We start from the raw sequence: 13,344 nt of genomic DNA, 5'->3' as shown, positions 1-13,344 counted from the left end.
CACCTTAGAAACATGATTTTATTAATTGAGACAAAATACCTCATAAATTCTTATAACTGCTGTTAAGCTTTTCCATGGCAATTGTTCTGTCTTACATTTTTCTAACACAAGTTAAAACTTCCACAAATTCTTAAATATAGTCTCCCTCCAAAAGGGTGGCTTTATAAATTTAAAGAACACTTTGTTTTAAGAAAGAATTTGTACAACTGTACCAGAATTTCACAGCTACAATATTTATCAACACATTCCAATGAGGTTTAGAAAAATGTTGGGGACAGCTCAGCCAAAGAAAACTGCCACTTAGTGTTGAGGTTGACAGTCTGTATTTTCATAAGGAGTCATATTGAAAAGGTGTCTATAAATAACTGTTCAGTCCTTTACAAGCCTGTAGATGTGATGCTGTGCACCATGTTCGCTGTTTGAAACTTCAAATACACAAGCCATGCAAAGGAGCGTTTCTTGAGTGTCCCTGTTTGTTACAACCTGTTTGGGTTTTTTACGTGAAAAAAAGAAGAAAGAAAGAAAGAAGATGACACGTTAGAAACCTGTATTTTGCCACAGGGACACAAAAGTAAAGGATGTCATTTCAAAAGCAGGCACCTTTTTCAGTTTGTATATCAACAAATGACATATTTCTAAACTCACCCGGTCTGTTAAACAAGCAGTTTTTAAGTTAGATTTTTCAATTCTACCTTCACATGAGAACAAGGCAAGGTGGAATTGGTTCAAAGTCAAACTCTGAAGGAATATTTTTGGAATTTTCTTAAGGAAAATACTAATTTTAAACCCTGTCCCTTAGTTAATTAAAAAAAGTCTGAAGCATCCATGAACACAAAGAAGTGGGAACATAAGTAGTTCTTTCTTCTGCAACCTTCTTCCAAAATTTGCTCCAGATGTTTAAGGATACTTTTGAGAAAACATGGAGGCTAATAGCATGAAAGCTTTCATAAAGATTTTTAAAAAATTGTTCACAGATATTTTCTACTTTTTAAAAAGAGAATAAAGATAAAGGTAAAGATTTCCCCTTTCAGTTGTGTCTGACTCTAGGGGGCAGTACTCATCTCCGTTTCTTGGCAGAGAAAGCCACTATTGGCCAAGGACACTTCCGTGGTCATGTGACCAGCATGACTATACACGGTTGCCTTACCACCAAAATGCTACCTGTTTATCTACTCATTTTTTCATGCTTTTAAACTGCTAAGTTAAACTGCTAGCTTTTAAACTGCTAGGAGCTGTATCAAGTAACCGGAGCTCATCCCATTATGTGGCACTCGGGTCTCAAACCCAGGCTGTCATTTCCAGCTGACAAGCTCAGCGTTTTTAAATGCTATGCTATTGTGCCCCTTAAAATAAAAGAGAATATATTAGTGCAATTGTAGAACCACCTAACTTTTTAATAACCTGTTCCATCCTAACATTTGGAAATCTGAATTTCCAACCACGTTTTAAATGGAACCAAACCTACTCAAATTTAGAATTTTGGAACTGTTAGTGAGCACTTCCATTCTATGTATCTTGCTTTAAAGCCCGGAGAGAATACACACAGCTACTCCGAAACTCTTCTATTGCAGGCTGACAGGTGGCTTGAGCTATTTGAGCTTCTCTGCATTTCTAAAGTGCTCAGAAAGGGGGTAGAGTTAGGAGTATTGGAGAAGAGAAGAGAGGCAAAGCAGAGGTATAGTAAGTTACATAGATGGATCTAAATTATATTAGATGTCCTGGTATCCAATCTTTCTAAGTTCTCAAGAATTTTAGGAGCTTCTGAAATACAGCCTGTTGAAAATCGATAGCTAACACCGAACATTGCTTAAAATGAGTAAACTGCCAAATGCCATAAGGAAACATTACCTTCCTTGCACTTTGTACTAAAGAGGTGCCAGCTTCTTCCCCGAATCCCACTTCATCACTCAGAATACTATGAGATAAACACATTGGGTACCCAGTCCAAAGAAAACATGTAAACTCCATTGCTAACATAATTAATAGTCACACATTAGTGCATAACAGGCTTATGCGAATGCCGGTATCTCATTCCCATTAGCCTTCACAGATGAGGCTAAGAGGAAGAAGCTCCAAGTATAAACACAGCCAAATTTCTACCATTAAGGCACAAATCAGCCTAAATTCACATGAAATATTAAGCCATAATGCAATTTCCTTTTCGTTTCATTTAATGCACTGTGCAATCATTCCATTGTGCCTTGATTTCATATTTGAGGTAGGCACAATGGCTTGTTCAACAGATCATGTTTAAAAATCCTAGGTTAGCATTGTCAGTTTCTGACTCCTAAAATTTTATTTTAAAAACCCTGAATCCTCAGCACATAAAGTTTCAAATATTGTCCTATCAGGAAAGATTAAAAATCAGAACCCTCCTTTGAAATGACATATCTCTCAGCTGAAGGACATTGCATTTCTAACTCATTAAAACAAATCATAAGAAACATCTACCTCCTCCCAACACACTCCAGAGAACAGTGAGCAAAGGGAAGAAAATTATTACCAACAAAATTGTAAAGTTTTCCAACACACTGTTCATCATATATTTCTCTGGTAAATGCTTGAGCTTGTGGATGAAGTTGATCATATATTCACACATTGGGGAGCGATTTATTCTAAACACAAACCGACCATTCTCGAACCGTGCATATTCCGTCTAAGAAGAAAAACAAAAAGAAAGTTGAAAATTGAACTAGGAATTGCAAATAATTATTTAGAAACCATTTTATTTCCTCATTCAATTAAACCAGTGCTTAAATATAATAAATTAAATACTGTAAAAGCATAACAAATTAAGAGTATTTATTTAGACTGCACCCATCAATGGAATTAACTTTCTCTCCCTCTGCAACCCAATGCAAATCTTCAATTGTCTAAAATAGATGGGGAAGACACTCTGAAGAAAACTAGAGGCTAGGGGTGTATAGGGGGAGAGCCTTCTCTGTGGGGGCACCTATGATTTGGAACGAGCTCCCCCCGGAGATACGTAGGATCTCGGATCTGCGCACCTTCCGCCGCGAGCTGAAGACTTTTCTATTTTATCAAGCTGGCCTGGCCTAAATCTTCCCCCTTTTTAAATGTGGAAATTTTAAATTTTAAATTCGTCTTATTTATAGGGTCATGGGTAAGGCGTTTTAAATTGGGGAGCCATTTTGGATTTAATTCTGTTCTAAACGTATTTTAATGTTTATATTGTATGTTTTTTTAATTTTGGCTGTTCACCGCCCCGAGTCCTTTGGGAGAGGGGGCGGTATAAAAATCTAATAAATAAATAAATAAATAAATAAATAAAATAAATAAATAAATAAATAAATAAATAAATAAATAAAAGGAGAAAATATAAGAAATCAGGATAGCAAGGAAAACTCCACTTGCATAAACTGAAGTTATTCATATTATTGTCAACTGTGGCTCTTAATTAAATATATAATTCTACTGAATTAAACATACAATGGAGCTGAAATGTTACTTTGTCAGAAAAGATATGCTGGAAAATACTACATTGTTTAACCCATCATCTTAAGCAGTGCTTTGATAATTGCAGTAAGGCAAAATAAGAATAGTGCAACACTCTGATGCCCGCTTGATATACCCAGAAGCCAATCCCAATTTAATTTAATAGTTTAAATTTTATAAGCCACAGATGCATTTTTAGCAACAAGCATCATTGTTATGGTGTGTTTGCCTGCCAAATGAAGCTTCATATACAGCGTAATGGAAAAGTGTACTTGACAGAGGGCTTTCTTTGCAGATACCTATATCATCATCCATATTTTATCAGTTGAGAACATTAAGGAAGATTTTGAAATATTCCCTATTCAGTATGTGGTGAATTCTCAAATCTATAAAACAGATCGTTCATAGTTCCAAGAATTTAGGTAAGAGTTCTTAATTCTTGAGCTAAAAGCAAGTATATCAGGAGCCCTGGTGGCATGATAGTTAGAATGTGGTATATTGCAGGCAAACTCTGCCCCAGCCCAAAGTTCAATCCTGATGGGTTCAAGGTTGACCTCATCCTTCCGAGGTCAAAATGACAACCCAAACTTTTGGGAGCAATATGCTGACATTGGAAACACCCGGAGAATGCAGTAAAGCATTATGGGACGACATATAAGTGCTATTGCTAAGTATTATATTATGATTCAGCAAAGGAAATATGTAGGCTAAAACAGAATTTTAGACTTCTCCAAAAATAGTGAATAAGGCTGTTACAGGGATGCATGCTTACATATCTGAGCCACAAAGAGATTTAATGAGCAAGCTGCAATACAAAATACTACAGCTGCCAAACAGCCAGACTGCTTTAAGGATTTTAAAGGGCACTCATTATAGAAAATTCTCCTAGCAAATTAGTTCAAGTTGAATAGCAGGGAGTATATTCCACTTCCCTAGTCACTTTTTTCCAAAAAGATACCTAAGTACATGGAGAAAATATACACCACAACAATTTTATATTAGCGTAACTGAAGTTGCATTGATTCAGATGGACAATTTGAAAGAAGGCATTTCTTTTTTAAAAAAAGAGAAGTATGAGATAGCAACAATAATCCCTACCTCTACTTTTTCCACCACTTGCTTTCCAAATGAGCAGACTTTGGTGGAACAGGTGATTGTCATGTTTTCTGAACTTTCATATTGACTAGTTACACCATAGAATGCTCCTGTATCATCTTGGATGTTGCAATTTAAATCCGCCTGTAAGGAAAACAGCATTTATATAAGAAGCAATTAGCATTCTATCTTTATGTAGGCCACCCTGGAACCAAAAACAGCCCAGTGATATGCAAAGAAATATATCACCTTGATTCTCACTGCAGGTTTACATTTGTTGCCAAGTGACTTTCCACTGTAATTTTGAAAGGCAGGGTTATTTCATTTAAGGCTTGGATTCAAAATTCCTGGCCCATAAAAGCTTTTGACTATTTTAACTATCCAGTTTCTAACTCAAAGAATTAAGAGGATATAGCTATTCAATGCAAAGAATATCTCTCCACCCCCCCCCAAAAAAAAACTTGAACTGGATACATATAAATAAGTCACTCTTTGAAATGAAAAGAGCTAAAAATATATAGTCCTTTATTTGCTTGGGTTAGGGTTCTCTTTGCTTTTAAAGAGAACATTCAATAATTCCACATGCCAATAATGAATCATATCATACACTGTTTATATAATAATCCACCACAAATAATGACAACTTCACAAACTCAGGTGGCATAGGTACAGTTTAGATCACTGGGAAAATAAGCTATAATTCATTTAATTACACCAACTTGTAAAAACAGGTCAGAGTGATTACTGATATAAATTCATAGGCGTGAAAATATAGCTACTGTATATGACATATATGTCATTGAAGAGTAAGGAAGATTGCCCAATATTCTTCATCACAGCCACTGAAAATGGCAACCCCACCCTTTGAAAATTTCTCAGAAGCTTACAGGAAAGAGAATGGATAAGAGTGTAAATATTTACACAAAGCAAGAATAGAGACACATTAGCATATACTTGGAGAAAGTATTGAAAATTTGCAGGAAAAATCTCCTATTCAAATCCTCCCACCCAACACCACATTTGTAATTTGTCCACAGCAAAGATGGAGTGACTTTATAATAAAACAGAATTATCCAAACATTTTGCAGATAGCGTTGTTTGGCGAAAGTAACCAAAATGTGATCATAAAATGGATGATTGGCAGCATTTGTGATGGATGCAGCTAATCCCAGAGAACAGTAAACTCCGGAGGCTAAAAAACACAGAAACTGACTGCATGCAATTAAAAATTTATCTTGAGTATTTATATAATTCAGGATTATCCATCACCTCAATTCCCTCTTTTCCACCTCACATTTCTCAAACAAAAGTGATGTATTCATCCCAGAAAGTCATAGTTCTCTTTTAGGCTCAGCACTCAGATATTTTCCTTTCTAACTTTCTCCTGAATTTTGTTAACATGCAAGACTCCCAGTTATATTCTGCAACATCCTTCTCCCAACCCAAAAAGAGGTTGTCCTTGGTTAATGACCATTCGTTGAGTGACTGATGCTAGGGCACTGAACTGATCTTTAAAGTTGTGGCTGTTGGAGCGTCACTCTGGAGTTACATGATTGTGATTTGGGCACTTGGCAATCAACTTGTAATTTCGATGGTTGCAGCATCCTGCAGTCCACATGATCAACATTTGTGACTTTATTGCCAGCTTCCAACAAGCGAAGTCAATGGGGAAGCCAGCACGAGGTCACAAATGGTGACCGCATGACTCCGCACTTAACAACCACAGAGGATTTGCTTAATGGTTGTAACCAGACCTGCTGTTTGTCTGTCTGTCTGTCTGTCTGTCTGTCTGTCTGTCTGTCTGTCTGTCTGTCTATCTATCTATCTATCTATCTATCTATCTATCTATCTATCTATCATATTTGTATACCGCCTTACTCCCGAAGGACTCAGGGCGGTGAACAGCCAAAATAAAATACAGAGACATACAAAAGTTAAAAACTATTAAAAACAGATTAAATAATTTAGGCTCAAAAAATTAAAAGCATCCAATTTATCTAAAAAACATTTAAAACCCAATTTAAAAGCCAATTGTTGTTGGCATGGCTACCCCATGTTGTAGGTCGGTGTGGTCATGTGATATCACACTTTACAACTGCATTGCTTAGTGATGGAGTTTCCACTTAGTGTTAACTGAGGACTTTCCTTCTCCCTCAAATAAATTATTTCTAATCTCCACCTTTCCTCAACCCCCTACTATCCCATTTCTACTGACTTCCTCTTTTATCTAGCAAGTGGTGTATAACCTCCTTTCATGGGAAAGGAAGCAATAGGAACACATTAAAATAAAGCATGATCCTCTGGCCACCTTTTAGCTTGGCTTCTTAAGAATGTGAGGTCTAGAAGAATAAAGACAATGAACTGCTTTGTGTTGAAGCACTCCAAGGATCACCCTTCTATTATAAAATCAGCATGAGTGCAGCAAGAGATATTTCTTTGCAATGATTACGTCCTTTTTCCAACTATATTAAAAGGGACAAGTGAAGCAAAGAAAAATGTATAAGATCAGCCTGAACCTATTTGTATGAAATTTGTATTTATGTTTATAAAAGAAGGGGTCCCTGACGATTTTACTCTGCTAAACATAGCTGATTTTAGGCGGTGGTGTTCATCTTTATTTCTAGACCATTGAAGCCAGCACTGTCCAAAGACGTATCTGTGATCATGTGGCCAGCAAGAGGTCATGGAGCGCTGTTACCCTCCCAAAGCGGTACCTATTTATCTAGTTGCATTTGCATGCTTTCAAACTGCTAGGTTGGCAAGAGTTGGGGTGACAACAGATCATCCCATCATGTGACGCTTGAATCTCAAACCTGGGTTGACGACTTTCCAGCCAACAAGCCCAGTGTCTTAACCACTATGTCATGGTGCCACCCCCATTAATGTTAATGCTCCCACATTATTTTAATAAACATGAATACAGGGCCCATAGGTTGGAGTTTGAAGATTTGGGATGGCTTTGCATGTATTCCTGTCACTAGTTAGTTAACTCCAAAGAATTTGCATCTAACTGGAAGAGAAATATAATTACTGAGATTTCCTTAGCAATACATCTTTTTGCAAATCTTCATGGGACTGGTTATTTAAAGACCAAACACTCAGATCTGAATAAGTATCCCTAGTTTAGACTGCAACAACATGTGTCTTGTAAAGCACATGAAAAAGCTTTACAAATGAACCCAATTTTTATTAAGAACATTTTTGCAGACATTATATTGAAATTAGTATGAAAAAGTCTGTAATATAATCTTTCTTTCCTACTTCCACATGACCTCACCATCATTTTATTTATTTATTTTAGTTCTACCACCAGTATACTTTTAATATTGTAGAATCTCAAATAATTTGCTAGGGACTTTTCTTAAAAGATAGTGAAATCAATCTGCCATCAATCTGCTGTCACAGTTGACTAATTGTTATATCTGAACATAAGGACAGTTATTTTGTCAGGCAAAGCCATCCTACGGATTTTAAAAAATACTGTATTAAATGTAATTATTCTGTGGTGTATGAATCATCTTTCTATCAGGAGTAGTCATTTTGGTCACAATGGCAGATCTACTTTTATCATCAGAATGTTATTGGTCTTAGTCATTGTCTTAAGTAGCAACTCTCATGAGGTAAATTATCATCGTCTTCTGTTTTCAACATTCCGACATGAGTATCTTAGGGCAAGGGCCCCCAACCCATGGGCCGCAGTCTACTATTGGTGACCTATTCAAAATTGGGCCATGTGAATGGTTGGCCAGAGTGCGCATGCAGGCCCATACATGCAACTCAACTTGCGTGAGTGTTGGGCCGACATGCCAGCCTGCCTTTTGTGCAAGTTGAACTGCAAATGTGTGCACCAGCCTGCCATTTGTGCAAGGGCTGTGTGTGCACACGGTCTGCTGCTTCAGTGGCCCACTTCCCCTCTCTTCCCTGCTGGACTGCCGAGCTGCAAAAGTTGTGGATCGCTGCCTTAGATGCCTTTGCTGCTGAGGCAAAGATCATAAAATCAAATCATGTTTGGGGTTCTAGAAATATTAAAAGGAGGCCCATTCTTCAAGAGGCTGAATTTATGTATACTGTACTAGACAACTGTTATCCCATATATGCTTTCCCTTTGGAAAAAGACAAGGGACAGGAAAAAAAATATTTTCCAGATCGAAGACAGTCAGGATTCAGATCTAGGCATAAGACTAAAATTGCAATGGTCCCTGTCATGGATTATTGGCGGTAAGGTACAGATTATGGGAAATGATTACTCTTGTCTTGCTGGAATAGTATTGATCACAGCATTTTTTGAAACAGCTATTCTTGCTGGAATAGTGTTGATCATAGTATCCTTTGAAGTTAAGAGTCAAGGGAGTTGCAGGCATCATTTTATGGTGGATTTGCTCATCTTCAAAGGTTCCAGTTAATTATGGTGAGGGGAGAGTTGGAGTTCTATTATTATATTATATATAATAATATATAATATAATAATATATTATATTATTATAACCCTTCTATTATTAGGGTTTCAGTTGGTGTATAGTGCAATGCTCCATATGTCTACTGGGCAGCCTCATTGTTGCCCTATAATACAACTGCTGTGGGAGCCGCATTGTGTGATTTCTAGGCCCAAGTGAAGATGCTGAAGCTCTATATGACTCAGGAGATGAATTTCTTTGGGACCAGTAGAAATTCTGTCTACTCAATCAGCTCAACTCCTTGATTTAGCGCATTTAGTACCGAGTTTGTATGAGTACTAATACTGAAGCTTATATAAAGTAACTTTTAATAAGCGTACTTCATGAAATGAAATTTTAAGTTTTGGATGGTATTTTTCTTTTCTATTTCTTCTATGTTGGCGAGTACATTTGCAAAAGCACGCTGTTCAAATCAAAAAGGGGAAGGTGGAAGAAGAAACATCTAACATCTAAATCTAATCCAAGATTTGAACTGTATGATTAAATCCAACTGGAAACAGAGAATTGGATTATTTCCTGCTTTCATCATATTTTCAAGGCAAGAGTAGTAGCAAATTATAGTCTAAAATCACATGAGTGTTTCAGTGTTAAGATTTCCTTTTAATGCAAATACTTCAGCAACATCCTAGAAAATAGTACTGGCCATTTCCCAGACACTTGTTCTCTGCGCCTGTTGATACATATAATGTATTCATCCATCAATATAATGCAGCTTGACAGTACTGAGTGCTGGAAATTTTACATACCAAGCCTATCAGCTGCTTGACATGATGCATGCAAACAGCTCCTGCTGAAGGCCCACAGCAGGCATTGAAAGAGAGCTGGCTGAAAACAAGACTGCTCTAAGTGAAAAAAAAAAAAAAAGACTAAAATCTGGGAAAAGAAGGCATTTGCCTGCATGTGTTTTACAACAGCTACTTTAACAATTTGCTTAGTCCCCCACCCCCCATCCCAGCAACATTTGCAAAAAGAGACTGAAATTCTTTTGCCTTGAACAGGTGGATGGGGTGGGGGGAAAATCCTAGACTGCATTTCCTGAGGGAGCAGCATAATTAACAGACAAAATATGCAGTAGTTAAAATTGAACACGGAGGGTCATTTGCTAAATGGCATTGAGGCTTCCTACCATTAGCATGAGTTGCAATGAGTTGTCATTCATAGGAGTGCATTATGCTTCCTCTCCTTCCAGTGAACAGTGATCAAAGGGCAGAGATTCGTTCCAATTTCTTTTCTTCTCTCTCTCTCTCTCTCTCTCTCTCTCTCTCTCTCTCTCTTTTTTTTTTTTTTTCAAGTGCAGCATCTGGAACTTTGGCTCTGTTTGCTGCCACACGGCTCAGCTTTTTGCTGCCCAAGCCAAGCCACTGTACTTTCCAACTGCTCTCCAATTCATTCACCAGAATGAACATACTTGTATCAAGAATTTTGTATTCAGGTCCTGAAGGTCCCTGGGCAGGAATGATCTTCTCTCGGGTGACTGGAAAGGCCAAGCAGCAGAGCTTTCCTTTCACCTCCAAAGAGGTTGCAAAACTAGGTCAAAATGACCAGGCCGCATCCCTCTAACCTCAGCTCTCTAAGGCAGTTGATTTGCCAAGCCTTACTTGGTTATGCAATAAAAATGACATCTTAGGAAGGGAAACATTACAATGGCTTTTTTGTGAATGGAGACAAAGAATTGACATGCCTCCAAAGAGGGCAGCAGACACACATGAGGGACGTGGGAGGAGACCATGTGGCGGAGTTCTTTCTGAACACAAACTATACTGAATACATTGCTGTTAACAATGGGCAGACAAAGAAACAGCATTATATTTTTTCAGGTCACATCTATTTTACATGATAAGAAAAGGGAATAAAGTTAACCATCCAACTCATGTTACTTTGCCACTAATTATGGCATATATTTACATCTATAAAATGGGAGAGATTTTTGGACATGATTTAATGCCCCTTTATTGTGCAGATTCCTTTATCTCTGTTCTACATTTGAATTACAAAAATGCTTTGGACTCCAAAGCATCTTTAAAAGAAAAAAAAGAAGCAAAGAAAACCGCTAATTACAGCCTGTGTTATTTTCTAGAATACTTCTTTGCAATGCAGATTCTTGAAAAGTAGGTATTCATTAAAATACTTATTGATATTAATCAATAGTTCTTCATGGAGCCCTCTGTCTCACAGGCATTCTCTGCCACGTACGTTTGCATTATTCTGAAGCAATGCCACAGCAATTTAACACTGTAATAGCATAATTCTGAGTATATTTACTCAGGAATGAGATCTATTGTGTTGAGTGGTGTTTATTCCTTTGTAAACATGAATGGGACAGCTATCTATGCCAGTTACTAGTGAATATATAAAACTGATCAAGGTTTATGTCTTGTTCTGTTTCGCTCAGTTCAAAGCATATATTCTTTTCTTTAAAAATATCCCAATCTCTCATTTCCACTGCTAATGTACTTACTAGGTGGTGCTCAATGGCAGATACTGCCAATTATTATTTTGTCTCATATCTAACTATAATAAAGACAAAACAGAATTACAATGAAATAGAATAAAATTAAACACACTATTAAAACGTATTGATAAAAAGATATAATTGGCATCCAATCAAATTAAAACAAATACCCTTACAACTGATAAACCATTTTGAATAACACATATTTCAATAGTAGACAATATTTGCTGGATTAAAAACATTTGCCTTTCAATGGTAGAGTATTGGAAAGATTGTGGAATCCTTAGTGCTCTCCGAGCTTAGTTCTTTGCTTGCAAATGTTTCATTACCTAACTAAGTAATATCATCAATGTGATTGAGTATGGTTTTACTCCCTGTTTATATACACTAGCTTGCTCTGCTACTTTTGGTATTTCTCCCAGACACATCCTCCTGAGCAGCCTACATCCAGATAAGCAGGGATTAACATCAGACAAACAATTAAATAGGAAACAACAGCCTAATCAAGGAACTACCAAGGAGAAAGCAACATCTCCACCAACATCGGCAGGGCAAGCTATATAAAAACAGGGAGTAAATCCCACACTTCTTAGCACTGATGATGTTACCTAGTTGGGTAATGAAATGTCTGCAAGCAAACAATCAAGCTCAGGGAGCACCAATTATTCCACAGTTAAATTCTGAGCTACATATATTCTTTTCTGGATCGCCTTTACATACCACATCCAAACTTCTGCATGCACTCCTATACCATGCTAACTGTCAAATCTTGTGGATTGTTCCCTCCTGGCCATCCCTACTTGAGTAATTGAATAGCTGTGTTATTCTGCTGTTTTATTCTATTTTCAATTTTCTGATGATCGCCTAATTATGCATTAACAGTAGGGATGCCAATGTGTGCTTGGCTGTACTTAGCAAAATAGGTTAATCTAAGGTTTAAGCAGCTAATGTGATGTGTCAAATACTTTTCTTAGCTTAATTACTTTTTTTTAATCTAACCTCTTGGCTACAGTGTCTCTTCCCTGAAATGTAGCTGCACTCTATTAACACCTTCTGATATAACATTCATCTTCCAAAGAGGGTTTCACATTTCTAAAATATAATGAAAAGCTGAAGTAGACACCTTACATCACTGAAGCATACTACCAAAGAAATACATTTCATAGATAGTCCAGTTCAGTAAATTACCATTCATATGAGGAAAAAGACAAAAATTCTTAGGAACAAGACTGTAGGAGAAGTAAAATTTAAAGGTGGCTAGGAAAATGGTTTGAAAAAGTACAAGGGAATAAAACTCTAAAGTTATAGATCTTCTTTACAATGAACAATCTTTACAATGATGAATTCTTACAAATTGGGGCCTGCTTAGCAGTTGACTATCTATTCCATTCATCCAATGTGATTGCATTAAAATGGATTTGCATATATATTGTTGGTATATAGAGCATATTCTTCTAAAAATATATTGCCAAAATAATATTCTAAAAATAGCTGCAAATTGTCCATATATTTCCAGGACTTGTTGGGATTTTGAAACTGAAAATTGCTCATACTACAATTGTGAAACAAAGACAAAAAATAATATATGCCATTTCAGTTTTGGAATAGGATGTCAAACCAGAGTACTATATAACCGATTTGCATCCTAAGTTATCTTGGTAAAACTTTGGTATATATTTAAAACATTGGTAAATATATATTTTGGGTCAAAAGTTTAAAATGTGTTATATCAAATGGATGATCTGTGGCATTGGATAATTTGGTAAGACTTGATAGTAACGAATAATATAATCACTGGATTTTTGTAATAAATGATTTCAGGAACTTAATGTGACATCTCTACTACCTCTTCCTCCATTTTTCTTCCCAATCACAATAATTTGAGAC

The 13,344-nt window shown here is 36.6% G+C and overlaps 1 protein-coding gene across 3 annotated transcripts in view; it reads right to left on the bottom strand.

Annotated features, from left to right (window-relative positions):
- Positions 1-309: 309 nt before the first annotated feature.
- TEAD1 (TEA domain transcription factor 1) overlaps positions 310-13,344 on the bottom strand; it is a 217,289-nt gene continuing 204,254 nt past the window's right edge. For all 3 annotated transcript variants that reach the window (XM_070957486.1, XM_070957487.1, XM_070957488.1), the window contains 3 exons: positions 4,555-4,695; positions 2,504-2,656; positions 310-483 (listed from right to left, as the gene is read on the bottom strand). In XM_070957486.1, coding sequence (XP_070813587.1) covers positions 370-483; positions 2,504-2,656; positions 4,555-4,695 — 408 coding nt within the window. In that variant the 3' untranslated portion in view covers positions 310-369. The remainder of the gene's footprint in view (positions 484-2,503; positions 2,657-4,554; positions 4,696-13,344) is intronic.

Source organism: Pituophis catenifer, unplaced genomic scaffold, assembly GCF_029215685.1.
Source record: "Pituophis catenifer annectens isolate HBS135680 unplaced genomic scaffold, rPitCat1.0.hap2 SCAF_1, whole genome shotgun sequence".
Lineage (NCBI taxonomy): Eukaryota > Metazoa > Chordata > Lepidosauria > Squamata > Colubridae > Pituophis > Pituophis catenifer.
The sequence above is the reverse complement of the archived record's forward strand: the minus strand, read 5'-3'. Positions and strand labels throughout refer to the sequence as shown.